The sequence below is a fragment of the Cucurbita pepo genome, chromosome LG06 (assembly GCF_002806865.2).
Source record: "Cucurbita pepo subsp. pepo cultivar mu-cu-16 chromosome LG06, ASM280686v2, whole genome shotgun sequence".
Lineage (NCBI taxonomy): Eukaryota > Viridiplantae > Streptophyta > Magnoliopsida > Cucurbitales > Cucurbitaceae > Cucurbita > Cucurbita pepo.
This window is the reverse complement of record NC_036643.1, coordinates 4,108,785-4,124,071: the sequence shown is the minus strand read 5'-3', so window position 1 is coordinate 4,124,071 and position 15,287 is coordinate 4,108,785. Positions and strand designations below refer to the sequence as shown.

At 37.3% G+C, this 15,287-nt stretch overlaps 2 protein-coding genes and 2 non-coding genes across 5 annotated transcripts; 3 read left to right on the top strand and 1 right to left on the bottom strand.

The window, feature by feature from the left end:
• Window positions 1-536: 536 nt before the first annotated feature.
• On the bottom strand, window positions 537-4,574 carry LOC111797069 (glutamate receptor 2.8-like). 2 transcript variants are annotated; one of them, XM_023679961.1, is made up of 6 exons: window positions 3,903-4,574; window positions 3,552-3,760; window positions 2,208-3,442; window positions 1,744-2,056; window positions 1,237-1,634; window positions 537-1,144 (listed from the first exon to the last, which is right to left on the bottom strand). In XM_023679961.1, exons 2-6 carry the CDS (start codon window positions 3,727-3,729, stop codon window positions 749-751), a joined length of 2,520 nt encoding a protein of 839 aa, XP_023535729.1. In that variant the 5' UTR covers window positions 3,730-3,760; window positions 3,903-4,574; the 3' UTR covers window positions 537-748. The 2 variants fall into 2 exon arrangements, with proteins under 2 accessions (XP_023535729.1, XP_023535728.1); XM_023679960.1 differs by having other exon boundaries at window positions 3,552-4,574.
• Window positions 4,575-8,828: 4,254 nt separating this feature from the next.
• Window positions 8,829-13,545, top strand: LOC111797618 (sodium/calcium exchanger NCL-like). The gene is made up of 7 exons (XM_023680675.1): window positions 8,829-9,417; window positions 10,244-10,429; window positions 11,794-11,975; window positions 12,129-12,274; window positions 12,367-12,643; window positions 12,724-13,032; window positions 13,116-13,545. The coding sequence occupies exons 1-7, from the start codon at window positions 9,018-9,020 to the stop codon at window positions 13,362-13,364; spliced, it is 1,749 nt and encodes a 582-aa protein (XP_023536443.1). The 5' UTR covers window positions 8,829-9,017; the 3' UTR covers window positions 13,365-13,545.
• Window positions 13,546-14,844: 1,299 nt separating this feature from the next.
• On the top strand, window positions 14,845-14,918 carry TRNAI-UAU. Its single transcript has one exon. It is a non-coding gene; the product is annotated as a tRNA-Ile (tRNA).
• Window positions 14,919-15,097: 179 nt separating this feature from the next.
• Window positions 15,098-15,171, top strand: TRNAI-UAU. The gene has a single exon. It is a non-coding gene; the product is annotated as a tRNA-Ile (tRNA).
• Window positions 15,172-15,287: the final 116 nt, after the last annotated feature.

Here is a 15,287-nt window from a genome sequence, read left to right as displayed (position 1 = left end):
GCACGCTCCTGTACATGTTAGAAACTTTAGGTCTTCCGTCTCCTCAAATTCTAAAATAGCTCTTCCTCAACTTACACTACTTACCGTCAATTTGCTACTTCTGTCTATTCCCATGACACCCTAACTTCTTTTCCCACCAATTCGGGTTTAGACACGTTCATTTTAGCTATTTATTACAGTTTTTTATCAAGCCTCGTCATTTGAATTGGAAGTAAATGATGAACTTAAAGATTCAAACAACGTCCGCATAGTCTAGAATTTAAGAATTCAAAGTGTGATTAAATTATACGTTAACGGAGTATTGACAAAACAATAATTTTCTATGGAATAGTAATGAATTTGACATGTAGTGTGGAAAATGGACATAGGTGATGCCACAAATTCATAAAATACAAGTTGAACTAAAAAATAGTACAATTTGACCGAGTCGTGGTCGAGATATGAGAAGATTTCATTATGACCGAATATAGTCTCTCATATTACTTATCCAACTAAATAACTACAAATAAGAATTTGAACCTTCGACCTTCGACCTCAGACCAAATAGCTATATTCATACTAAAGTGATTCAAAAAAACTAAACCCCAGGGGATGTGTGAGCTGTTCATTGGATCAAAGAATAAATTTTTACATATCAACCTATGAAAAATTGTTAATAATCTACAAGGTTTTCCATATTTCCCACTAAAGCTACCTAGTCATCTTCTACCCATAATTCTACTTAAAACAAAACTGAACCATATACAGTTTACTGGACCTGAATTTGCAGGTTTGTAGCGTTTGGGAAGATCTTTGGGACGGTTAGCAGCACGTCGTTTGGTTGTCGAGAAAATTCCCTCCTGTGATTTCCCCAGTTCTTGATTACAGCTAACATTAATCTCCAAAGAACGGTCTGTTGAAGAAATGATTTATGAACACTGATAGTGTACAATGTCAATGCTAATGTTGATACTCCTCCACTTAATACAAATAGTAAAAAGAAGCTATTGGGGCTGAGGCTTGAACTTTTCACTTTTGCTTCCCTATCCTCACATTTCTCCCTAGCAATCATGCTTTCTTCCAACTCTCTATACTTGCCACTTTCAAATACCTTAAGCAGTGCTTTGTTAACGTCGTGTAACAGCGGAAAGCCTCTCGGAAACGCCTGCAAGACGTCGCGAAGCAAGAACGTAAGTTAATCTAGAGAACAGAGGATTAAATGAGATGAAAGGCAAACGTAGAAGCAATATATCTTACAAATCCAAATCCTCCAACATGGTAGGTTGGTCCAGAAATCATGAATTCATTGCAAAATCTTGCGAGGAATAGTTTTGCATAAGGGACTTCAAGAAATGCAGCTGCTATCTCCTGGTTTCTGAGAGCCTCAGCTAAATCGTCTTGGGCAGTGTAGTTTTTTATATTTTTGGTAGGGAATTCCAAAACTTCTTCCAAATACCTTTTGACAAAGGTTCCTCTGCCGTTTCCCACATATGCATTCATTTTCTGGAGAGTCTCAATATTCGATATAGTCGCCTTGAACTTTTGAACAGTGAGCATGCTGGCAAGATTAGCTGTGTATGTCTGAGTTACCACAAGTGCCATGAATAGCCACGCCACCATAGCCATCCGCGATAAGTTACTGTGCAGCCTATTGCCTTTTGTCAAGAAAATCAGCCAAAACAATGTTAGATTATCTGTTTTGTTTTATTTTTTCCAAATGGAGAAGCAAGAATGACAAGAAAACTCATCAGTTTTGTTAGTTACCGTGCAAGGAGAAGAGAGTGGTGAAGGATGAGAAAAACATGGCTCCAGCTTCATCAAGCATTGAACCATCATGTTCAGGATAGTGACCTCGTTCTATGAACCACACGACAAAGCCATTGTAGACGGTTACCACAGCAATTAGAATCCACATGGTCACAGTAAAGGGCTTTGTGAACAACAATGCTTTGTTGCTTGTGTCATTTGTGGTAGGAACTATCATCACCAGTCCTGCTTCAGAGTAAGGATGTGTAAACTCGGCATGTTCATAGCGTCGTGATATTATGGCTATATCACCTATAACTGCGTCAAAGTTCTTCATAGACAAGCAGAATAAGGAAAGATTGTTAGTATTATGTGTAACGCAACTAAAATAGAAAAATCTTCTATCAAGTTATGGCTGCTTTGTTTAGAAACTCTTATAAGCATGCAAAGAAAGGCAAGTTGTTCTTGCAGTTTTTCCTTACCTTTAAGTAGATTTCATTCACCAAATCATCATATGAGCCATCGAAATGATAGAACTGGTACGACAGAGGGGCGTGCAGGATGACTAATGTTTCTTTAAACAGATCAACTGCAAGTCCATTGAAGGCCTTATGATCTTCTTCCACTTGTACATACTGTTTGAACATGGAACCAGTTGGCACCCCAATTCTCAATGGATTGGCATCTGTTGGTACGACCCATCCCTTTGGAGTTTCAGAAGATCCACCTGGCCAAAACACTTGGCTAAGATCCTTCATCGACGAGCTAGAAGACGAATTTTCCCTCAACTCTTGCGAGAATCCTAATGTATCAGACCAGAAGCCTAGTTCCATATAACTCCTTCCCAAGGTATTGATAATCTGAAAAGTATCAGCTGGGGCCAATTTTCTGTCCTTAAACTGAATCTTTCCACCGAGTCCTTGAAAGTCAGTGAGCTCTATTTTTTCTAACAAGTGATCATTGCCCTTTTCTTGGATTTCACTCATTGCCATAGCTGCTGTCGTTGCAGCATCATAAGCCTGTACTGCAAAGATACCGGGCTCGTTGTTGTCCTCATCAAAATGCTCTAATCTAAACCTTCGACAAAACCGAAGATAAAAGTCACGATATCGAGGATTTTTTTCTGGGAAGTAGCTCTTGACTCCAACAACTCCTTGTAGTACAGAGTTGATAGAAACATTGAAAGAATGTGCAAGGCTTGTGAAAGTATCGGTGGTGATCCATACATAGTCCTTTCCCATCATTCTCATCTCTTTTGCTATCTCGAATAAACGCAGTGCCAACTTGAATGGCAAATGAACTACAAAAATTCTGCTCGACCCTCTTCTTAGCCTCTCCAATTCTTTGGTGAATAAATCAGAATCAAATTGTGAGAGACCAACAAATTCACTTACTTCAGCTCCTACGTCTTTGAGGGCATGTACAAGATGAGGAAATATTTCAGTGGTTGAGAAATCTCTATCTTCATATATAACATTGACTAGGCGCCAATCCCATGAACCGATAATACCAGCTATAGCTCTCATTTGATTTAACTGAGAGGGAGAAGCTTGGACCAAGAATTTGAACTTCTCGTTTGCCCACTTCGGTATTTCGTTAGCTAACGCTAATACCGGAATCTGCTCCTCATTTCCAACCTCCGAAACTACGGATGCCACTTCCCAGGTTTGGGGCCCTATAAGAACCTGAACTCGTTGCATACTGATGAGATCTTTAGCTGCAAATTCAATAGTTCATTTTAGATTGTGTTTCGATGATAAACTCTGTTTAATGATAGAAAGTAGCTGGAAACTTAAATTGATATGAACAGAAATAAGAACTCTCACCAGCTAGAGCTGCTAGATTGGGATCACTTCTGGAATCTCTAACGACGAGACTGAAATTTCGATTGCTCAAGGAGTTAAAATCCTCTATAGCCATCTGCATAGCTAAAATCTCTTCCTTACCAATCCTAGAACTCATATCTACAATGGCTCCTATCCTGCCCTGTTTACCATCAACCATTGTTGAGCCCGCAGTTCTTTGAGTTTCATGCCTTCCAGAAACCATGGCAGCAAACAACAACAAGAAAGAAAACAGAAAGTGAAGCTTTCCCATTTCTTATGAGAATGATAGGCATAAGCCAAAGGCTTCGCTCTCTCCCTCCCAATATATACAGTGTAGCAATAAACCCCTACCATCTCTTTAAACTTCTCTTTTTTCACTCTAAGAATCCAATTGTCCACAAAATTCCAAGACTTCAAGCATTGACTCTGTCCACAAGAACATGCAATAAATCCTGACAACCAAGTTTCATTAATTCCAATTCCAACCACCATGGAAGAGTTCAATAATTTCATAAAGTTTGGGACTATCATTACAAATATTCAGACCCTTTTAATTTCTAATTCTTCAAGAACACAAACACAAATCAGAGCCAGCCGTTTCCTATTTGTACAATCCATAAACATGGAACAATGAGAATATATGGAAGCAAATAGATTAAAACCCTAAACCCAACATTTTTTTCCTCGAAACGACTTTAAATTCTTGTTCTTAAACATTTCTTCACTAACTCTGTTTTCCTTCGCCATTAAAGTATTGCGATTAACATGAATCAAACACAGATTACCAATTTGGCAATGCAATCTCAGATCAATACAAAAACGTTCGAAGATGAGTAGAATTCAAAGCAGAAAACTCCCCTTCCGGGTCATGAGTCATGCAGGAAGCAGTCTTCCAAAGTGTGTGGTGATAATTCAAAGAGAATTTGCGAAGCATTTGGCGGCACACGATCTAGTTTGCATCCCTCCCAGAAAGTGATGGTAAGCTTTCACGAAATTCCTTACCCTTCTTTTACTTTGAATTGGTCTTCCAAATTTCATTAGACCCATAGAAGACTTAAGTTTTAATATAATTTTTAAAAAAAAATCAAAATTTTGAATTTTATTATTTTATAATATTTGATAGAAATCATTACAAATAATTTCGTAATCAAAATTTTAAAAAATATGTAACATATTTATTAATTAACTATATGTATTAGTTTCGATCTATAATATAATATTTTAATAAGACGTTTAGTCTTATAATTATGGATTAATAAATACAACATTATTTTAATTAATATTATAAAATTTGAAATTTGAAGACATCTAAAAATGACGTTTTAAAATATTAAGGTACTGTTAAGAAACTGACCCGATCCAACCTAAATTATAAGGGTTGGGTTGGATTTTTTAGGACCCGATCCAATTCGGGTTGGGTATAGATTCAGTGTCGGGTCAACCCAACCCGACCCAATTATAATATAGAAGGGTTGATCAAAGGGAGAGGGGGAGAACCACCACATCAAAGCCCAGGTTGGATTAGTGGGCCTGAAATTGCAGGGCCTGAAATTGCAGGCCCATTAATGGTTATAGTAAAGGAATTTTTTTTTTTTTTTTAATTTATTTAAAACATAGTTTGTTTAAATTATTAAAGGAAAATCTCCAACGGTTAAGTTGGATTTAAAAGGATTTTCAAATTTTGGTTGGGTTCGGGTTCAAAATTCAAATTATTGAGTCAACCCGACCTAACTCGAAAATCTTAATAAAAAAAAAAAGTAATAATAAAATAGGTTCAAACTCACACAGTCCAAACTCGTGAATCATCGTATGCGTCTGCCCTTACCCCTAACGAGTCTAAACTCTCACACTATCTCTTTGACTCTCTCTACTCTTTGTCTCGTAGTCTCACGCAATGTCTATCTTCGACCTAAAGGGTAACTAAGTAAGCGAAGTGAAGTCTCGACTCTCGTACTTACAGTCTCACACACTCACATCACAGTGTTCGTCGTTCAACTTCTCTCGACCTATTCTCGTCTCGTTTATGTGTGTCATCGGATGTCGAAGTCGTCCGTCTCTTTATTTCTCTGGACTCTCTTCTTAGTTCCATTTCTCCGCTCAACCTCATGTCCATGTTTCTCGTCGAACGTCGTCATCGACTGTCTCTCCGTTTCGTGCTCTATTCCACTTCATCGGACTTTTCCACTCTATGTTTGTCATCAAACTTCTCCACTCAGCCCTACATTTTCCAGTTGAGCTGGATTGAGTTATCAATCCAAACAACCCGAACTTTAGAGTTGATCCAAAAAAAATCCTTCAACCCAAGTCCAATCATGTATGCCGGTAATATAAACTAATTTAATTTAAATTGAAAAAATAAAAAATAAAATCCCAACTAAATCCATATTATTATAATATTTCCCACGACTTTAGTGACAGGTTGGTATTGATGGCCATAAATGAGATGGCAACCACCTACATACAATAATCAACTCAAATAATAATAATAATAATAATGCCACGCAATATATATATATATATATATATTTATTTTCAAATATTCATTTATATTTACATCTCAATAACTTGAAACTTTATTTAGTCGGGATAAAATAATAAAATAATAATTAAAATAAATAATACAAAAATAATTAGAACAAATAAATACAAAATAAAATTAACAAAATATTCATATTTATTTAATTCAGGTTAAACGAGAATATACACAAACAACTAAATTCATAAAAATTTCAATGAGTTCGATGAAATTAATCAAATTTATTAAATAATAGTCTTCGCGACTAAATTATTTTAAAAAATAATTTGAAAATTATTTATTAACAACCTAAAAAAAAAAGATTCCTTTTCAATTTTTTAAATAAGAAAAAGCCAAGGATGTTAGGTTGTAAAAAAATAAGATTTTATTTTAGATAAATCTTTGACCTTTCAACCCTTGTGTTTCCATTGCCGACATCCTCCAATAAGACTTGTCCCTATAACTTGCTGCCACGTCAGAGGTCGAGTCATTATCATTTATAGAGACAAAATCCTAAATAAAAGCTCTCGTGTCCACTTGTATCTGACGTGTCCACCACCATAAGCATAAATTAAGAGTCATATAATCCTCAATTTGCAATTTAATTTCCACGTCGACAAAAACTTTATTTCATTATAAAGCAATGTGAACCGATTTCAATGTATTTAATATGTTGACTTATTTTATTTATGACGTGGAAATAACCCCTTTTAAGGATCCCTTCCAATTAGTTTCCTATTTAAATATTATTTTCTTTAAATATCTTATCATTTGTATTGATTTTTTATTCATTAATTTAATTAATTTTCGGTCAATATTAAAAAAATTAACTAAAAGATTTTTATTTATTTTATTAATTAATACATAATTATAATTTAAAGGAAAAACAAAATCCAAGAAACTAGCGACAAAAAGGAATCATCAACATTTTTTTTTTTTTTTTGCAAAAATAATAAATAAGTAAATAACGATTCTTTATTATCCATAGAATATTTAACAATCATAAATAAAATATAATTTTTTTTTAAAAAAAAAGTTATAATTATCCTTACGTCTCCTTTAAAGATAATATATGTAAGTAAATCGAGTTATCGAGATGGTGCAAAAGCTAGTGACGATGTTGTAAAGGGATGCTTGGTCCGTGCTTCGTTTTTTTTTCTATTATTATTATTCCATCTACTTTTTTTTTCAATCTTTATTTTTATTTTATTTTCCTTTTTGTTTTTTTTTTTAATATCATTCTTTTTTTTCAATTAAGAGGATAACTAATAATAAATTAAAATAAATATATTTAATATTGAAACAGTGAGATAAATTAATTATATTCTATTTTTAAAATACAAAATGTATAATTAATTATTTAAAGATAGTTATTCTAAATTACAATAATTGAAATTAATATATATTAATATATATATTTATTGTCAACATTTATAGGAACTTTAGTGTCACATCATGTCATTTTCTATATAACGGTTTTTTCTATGTAATAAAAAGCATATAATATGAGAATGGAGATTTTTTCAAACCCTTTTTATTTATTATTATTTTTCATTTAAATATTTCCTAAATTTTAGTCATTTATTTTGCTATATTATTTTGCGAAATTCCACTTTTGCCCTTGTGTCCTTATCATTGACGCCAAATATGGAAATATCTTATCTTATATTATTCAAAAATTTGTAACGCCCCGATGTTCAAGATTTCAAATCTAGATTCGACATGGTCATGTTACTTACTTCTAAGAGTGAAAACTATCTCCACAGACTAACACGAGTCTTTTTAAACATGTTTTGTTTACTCGTATGAAATTTTTTTAAGATGTCACATAACGTACAATTGTTAAAATGAAGCATCTATTGTGATGTCCCACATTGGTTCGAGAGGAGAGCAAACCACCATTTATAAGGGTGTGGAAACCTTCCCCTAGCAGACGCGTTTTAAACCCTTGAGGGAAAGCCTGGAAAGGAAAGCCCAAAGAGGACAATATCTGTTAGCGGTGAATCTGGGCCGTTACAAATGGTATCAGAGCCAGACTGGACGATGTGTTAGCCTTCTCGTTGTTCCCCGAAGGGGGTAGACACGAGGCGGTGTGCCAGTAAGGACGCTGGCCCCAAAGGGGGTGGATTTGGTGGGGTGGTCCCCACATCGATTGAAGGAAGAAAAGAGTGCCAACCAGGACGCTAGGTCCGAAAAGGGGAAGATTGTGATGTCCCACGTTGGTTGGGGGCCCAAAGGGGGTGGATTTGGTGGGGTGGTCCCCACATCGATTGAAGGAAGAAAAGAGTGCCAACGAGGACACTGGGTCCCAAAAGGGGAAGATTGTGACCTCCCACATTAGTCGGGGAGGAGAACAAACCGGGGGAAAAGTTTTTTAAACCCTTGAGGGGAAGTCTAGAAGGGAGGGGAAAAGTTTTTTAAACCCTTGAGGGGAAGTCTAGAAGGGAAAGCTCAAGGAGGACAATATCGGCTAGCCGTGATATGCGCAGTTGCATCTACATTACATTATTGGAAGTCTAGAAGGGAAAGCTCAAAGAGGACAATATCGACTAGACGGAAAATCCCAAAAAGGACAATATCTACTAGCCGTGATCTACGCCGTTGCATCTTATTACATTAGAGTATCTGATTGGAGTTAAAAGTTTTATTCTCTATCCTTGACTAAAATTATTAAAATTATTATTTATTGGTTGAATTTTTAGTTTTTATAACAAAAAGAAAAACAGATAATATTGAGTGTTTATAATTAAAAATCATTCATCTTCCTTATAGAAAGGATCGGCTTCTGAGCGTTGTAAGACAGAGACGCGGTTGCAACGCTGAGCCCAACAATTTTGAGTCTCAATCTCTCTCTGTCCCAACCAATCCTTCTTTTTAAGCCATACCCACCAAATTCGTCCCCATACCCACTTCATCTCTCTCGCTGGAGTTCCGGATTTTGCCTCAAAATCATGTCCAGAACTCCTCTGCATCTCGTCTTCCTCCTCTGTTTCCTCATCCTTTGTGTCCAATCCCACAGCTCTCGATTCGCTTCCATTTCTTCCTCCTCCTCCGATCTGGTTTCCGATGGCGTTAATGACTTGCAGGAACCCTCTTATCTGCGCCTCAATACGCTTTCTTCAAACTCTGCACCGGAGGAATCTTGCGAGCAGTCTTATGGGTTTCTCCCCTGTACCACCTCTGTTTTGGGGAATATGTTTTTGATTATCGTTTATGGGTATTTGATGTTCTTGGCTGCTAAGTACTTGTCTGCTGGAAGCGAGCTCTTGTTGGAGATTTTGGGTCCTGGAATCGTTGGGGGATTGTTCCTTCCCGCGCTTGGTGCTCTTCCTGATGCTATGCTGATTCTCGGTATTTGTTTCTTCTCACACTTTTTGTTTTGCATTTTGATGGGTTTTGACCTATAATCCAAATGTGCTGCGTAATCAAATGGATTGGCTCATACGTTTTGTCGAGAATACGATCGTTTGATTAGTGAAATTGATGTGTTGTTCTGATTTTACGATCCAGACAAAGACGATATGGATTAGTAAATCGGGTAGGGATTTGATAGCAAAATGTTTGGAGTGCAAAATAAACGATAGATCTATATTTTACTTTCGTTTTCCATTCATGAAGTGTTTGATTGCAGAAATTGAATCGGCTATTTCTTAAACGCAGCGGAAATAGAATTAGAATCTAACATAAATAGTGGGTTCTCTTTTGTTTTTTCTTGGCTACTTTTTCAATAGAAGTTTCGGTAATTTACCCCAAAAAGATTCATAAATGTTTGAGTGTTCGTTGTTTGAAGTTCTATTTGCTTCTACACTTTTACTTTATTGTGTTTGGGTTTGCTTACTTTTGTGGCTATTGATTGATATCAACTTCATCGTACCTCAATTGTTGCTGCTTTGATATAAACCTTGTCGGTTAGACCTCAACATCAAGAACAGGAACGATTCTCGTTCCTTTTTCTTGGATTGACACCTTTTTGAAAGCTTAGCCATCAGTTCCCGAACTGGGCACAATTCATTTCAAAATTTCAGTATTGCCACCTCCCCTTGTTTTCAATATGGATCGTCCTCTAATATCTGTTGTCTTTTTGTTTGTTGAAACGTTTATACTTTATTTAGTTTCTCCTGTTTCTTTATCTCTGTTCATGGTTTCTGATAACCCTCTAATTGTCTCCTTTCTATAGTTTCTGGACTTGCAGGAAGTGCTGAAGTTGCACAAAGCCAGGTCTCCGTTGGAATGGGCCTACTAGCTGGCTCAACTGTTATGCTTCTTACACTGATCTGGGGTACATGTGTGATCGTTGGGAAGTGTGACCTTGAGGGTTCGGTTGCCATTGACTCACAGGATACAAAAGGGTTTAGCTTGACTGGTAGGTCATTTTCTCTTGGTTGTGTTCACCTTCTTGGTTGTGTTCACCTTCTGTATATGTAACGCGATATTGTCCTCTTTAGGCTTTTCCTTTTGTTTTCTCAAGGTTTTTAAAACGTGTCGGTTAGAAAGAGGTTTCCACACCCTTCAAGTTTTTTAAAACGTGTCTGCTAGGAAGAGGTTTCCACACCCTTATAAAGAATGATTCGTTCACCTCTCCAACCGATGTGGGATCTCATAATTCACCCCCTTTGGGGCTAGCGTCCTCGTTGGCACTCTTTCCCTTCTCCAATTGATGTTGGACCTCCTAATCCATCCCCTCTGGGGTCCAACGTCCTTGCTGACACACTGTCTCGTGTTCACCCCCTTCGGGGCTCAGTCTCTAGCGCATCACCCGATGTCTGACTCTGATACCATTTGTAACGGCCCAAGCCCACTGCTAGTAGATATTGTCCTCTTTGGGCTTTCCCGATTTTTAAAACGTGTCGGTCAGGGAGAGGTTTCCACACCCTTATAAAGAATGTTTCGTTCTCCTCCCCAACCGATGTGGGATCTCACATTCCACCCTCCTTCGAGGCCCAGCGTCCTCGTTGGCACTCGTTCCCTTCTCCAATCGATGTGGGACCCCCCAATCCACCTCCTTCGGGGTCCATCGTCCTTGCTGGCACACCGCCTCATGTCCACCCCCTTTCAAGGCTCAGCCTCCTCGCTAACACATCGCCCGGTGTTTAACTCTGATACCATTTGTAACAGCCCAAGCCTACCGCTAGCCGATATTGTCCTTGGGCTTCCCCTCAAGGTTTTTAAAATGCCTCTGCTAGGGAGAGGTTTCCACACCCTTATAAAGAATGTTTCGTTCTCCTCCCCAACCGATGTGGGATCTCACATTCCACCCTCCTTCGAGGCCCAGCGTCCTCGTTGGCACTCGTTCCCTTCTCCAATCGATGTGGGACCCCCCAATCCACCTCCTTCGGGGTCCATCGTCCTTGCTGGCACACCGCCTCATGTCCACCCCCTTTCAAGGCTCAGCCTCCTCGCTAACACATCGCCCGGTGTTTAACTCTGATACCATTTGTAACAGCCCAAGCCTACCGCTAGCCGATATTGTCCTTGGGCTTCCCCTCAAGGTTTTTAAAATGCCTCTGCTAGGGAGAGGTTTCCACACCCTTATAAACAATGCTTCGTTCTCCTCCCCAACCGATGTGGGATCTCACAGTATAAATACCTTCGCCAAATTCCAAGATGTCTGTTTATGTTCGTATATGCCTCTGTTTTTAGAGGGAATCTTATTCCATCAGTTGCAGTCTGTTCTTCATATACATATAGTTGATGCATAAATTTACATAGGAATTTCATCTTTGACAGAATCTGGAGTCAGCACTGATATTTGGACGAGCTATGCTGCCAGGATCATGGTTATATCTGTTTTTCCATTTTTAATAGTTCAACTTCCACAAATGCTCAATTCAACATCAGGAAGGCACTTGGCAGTGTTGATTGCTCTTATAATCTCCATTTCAATGTTCATTATCTATTGCCTTTACCAGGTGCTTTTTCTAACTCTTAAAAACCGAAATGCGTAACTCTAACTCGAACAGGCAGCTATTCTGATCTTCCCAAGTCGAAAAGTTATAGCCGGTTAAGAGTACCTTTTGAAATGATCTCGAGTTTAACCATTTCAAACTTACTCCTTTGTGCAGGTCTTCCAGCCATGGATTCAAAGGAGGAAACTTGCCTTTGTCAAGCACAAACATGTTATATTTGGACTTCTAAGACATTTAAAACAGCAAGCACTTGGAAGACTCCTGACAGAAAATGGGGAGCCAGATAAAGAGATAATAGACAAGTTCGTTGGAGCCACAAGTTCAATTCTTCATGTTTATCATTGCTTTTCTAGTTCATCACATTCTGATACTTGCTCAATAAACACAATGGCAGGCTATTCTCAAGAATCGATGAGAACAAGGATGGACGTCTTTCAGCTTCTGAACTGAGAGCGCTTATAGTCGGTATCCAGTTCGAGGAGCTCGACTTAGATCACGAAGATGCTGTTGAAAAAATACTGAATGATTTCGATACTTCTCGTGATTCCCATGTCGATGCTACTGAGTTTGGCAATGGAATCATTAAGTGGCTTTCTCAAGTACAAGGTTCAAGAACTGGCCGAGCTGATGATGGTCCTCACACAATGAAGTTCCTGCATAACTTTCATCAAGTACGTCGTAACCCGTTTGCTGCAGTTTTCCTTTTAACTTTTGAGGTCGCTTTCTGAACCACTACGTAATGTATCTACAGGAAACAAAGCGAGAGCACGATTTGTTGGATGTCGGGGAACAAAGCGACGAGGTCGTAGAGGATGTTGAGGGGGGCAAAGGGGTCTTGATCAAAGCTATACTCTTCTTGTTACTTGGAACTGCCATTGCTGCTGCGTTCGCCGACCCTTTAGTCGACGTCGTACATAACTTCTCCAATGCAACTAACATCCCGGCGTTCTTTATTTCGTTTATCGCTCTGCCATTAGCAACGAATTCCAGTGAAGCAGTCTCTGCTATAATCTTCGCAAGCCGGGACAAACGAAAAACTGCCTCTTTAACATTTTCTGAGGTTTGTTCTGTTTTACACTTAACATTTCATTTCTTTGCTCATACTTGGAAGAGTGGTTGAGCTCTAAGCTTTTGATGGTGCAGCTATATGGAGCAGTGACAATGAACAATGTTCTTTGCCTATCAGTCTTCTTGGCTCTTGTTTATATGAGAGGATTGGTTTGGAACTTTTCGTCGGAAGTGCTGGTCATTCTCGTCGTTACGGTTATAATGGGACTTCTCGGTAGCTTCCGAACCGCGTTCCCGCTCTGGACAGCTCTGGTGGCTCTTCTTCTCTACCCCCTCTCTCTGGTGCTGGTCTATGTTCTTGATTATGTATTTGGTTGGTCATAGATCAGGTGGTGTTTTCGAGTTATATATGCAGGAGGGGGTTTGTTCATTTAAATTTCCGGATGTTTTTGCACATACTCTCCATGTTGAGGCAATGTAATGTAATACAACTACGGTTCTGCTCTCTTTTATTTGCTTCTGATTGCAGGAAATAAATAATAGAAAGTTCAAATTTTATGTATAATTCTACGCGTAATCCTCTCTTTACGAAATTTTATAAGGGTTTACTTTGTTCGAGGGCTCAAGAGAAGAAGTTGAGCCTCGATTCAGAGGAGACTATTCGAGGGTTTCATATGCCTTAATGGAGGCTTTATGGTGTATTTTGTTCGGGCTCCAGAGGAGTTGAGCTTTGATTAAGGGGAGGTTGTTTGAGCTATGCGGCAAGCACCTGCAAGTTTAAAAATCATACCATACGTAATAGGTGCTTCAATTTTTGCGGTGCTATATACGTAATAGGTCAAAGCGGACAATATCTATTAGTGGTGGGTTTTTTACTGTTACAAATAGTATTACAGTCAAGTACCGAGCGGTGTGCTAGCGAGGACATTGAGCCCCAAGAGAAGTAGATTGTGAGATCCCACATCCGTTGGAGAGAGTAACGAAACATTTCTTATAAAGGTATGAAAATGAAACATTTCTTATAAAGGTGTGAAAATCTCTTCCTAATAGATACGTAGGCTGACGACGATACATAATGGGCCAAAATCGACATGGAGAGAATTGTAACATGGTTCTTCTGCCCAAGCTGTGCAACACCCAATACTGTGGAACATTCTTAAAAGTATCAAATAAAGAAATATATATATAAATTCACCAATTTTATTATTTATTAGATCTCAAATTATTTTTTTAAAATTTATAAATGTACTATTATATTATTCTAATTTTATTTAGAAAGATTTTTAAATATTTACTAAACTCCCAATATACATATTATTTATAATTTTATAAATATATTATTTTGATTTAAATATTAATTTAAATAAAACATTCGAGGTTTTGTAGCTCAGTTGGTTAGAGCGTTAGTTTTATAAGTCGAAGGTCGACTGTTAAGGATATTTAGTATAAATTATAGTTTACATATATATCATATTTGATATTTTATTATAAAGCAAATATCTAGATATTTGTCTTATTAGCATAGATATCTTTTCATTTATTGGTATTTTCATTTATTACTTTTCTCATATCCTTGTAATTTATTTGATTATAAATAATATAACTTTCATACCATTTAAGTGTGGTGGATTATGCAAACATTCACTCGTTGGTTTAAGTCTCGTCAAAACCATTCATTTTATATATCATTTTTATTATATTATTTTCATGTAAATATAGATTTAATTAAAACATTGGTCTCATGAGCAGAAAGTTGCGGGTTTTTCGAGGTATAAATATTTAATAAGCTCTCAATATACTTATTATTTTTAAATTTATTATTATATTATTTTCATTTAAGTATTGATTTAATTACAACATCTAAGGTTTCGTAGCTCAGTTGGTTAGAGTGTTGGTCTTATGAGCCGAAAGTCGCGGGTTCGAGCCCCGCCGAAACCAATAATTTAAATTTAAGCTGTAGGAGCATATTATATATAATTTCATTTAGATAAATTTATTATATTATTTTCATATAAGAATCCATTTAATCAAAATATTCAAGGTTTTAGGAGCTGAAAGTCGCGGGTTCGAATCCCACTAGAACCAATATTAGAATCGATTATATTCAAGGTTCCGAAGGTTCCGTAGCTCAGTTGGTTAGAGCATTGGTCTTATGAGCCGAAAGTCGCGGGTTCAAACCCCGCCTGTACCAATAATTAATGTCCAAATAGTAGAGTATTATTTTAATATTAACTCATTAATTAGAGTCTCGGTTTTTATGAGCAAAAGTTGCAGGTTCGAAACCCAATTGGAGCCCACAAAGGTTTA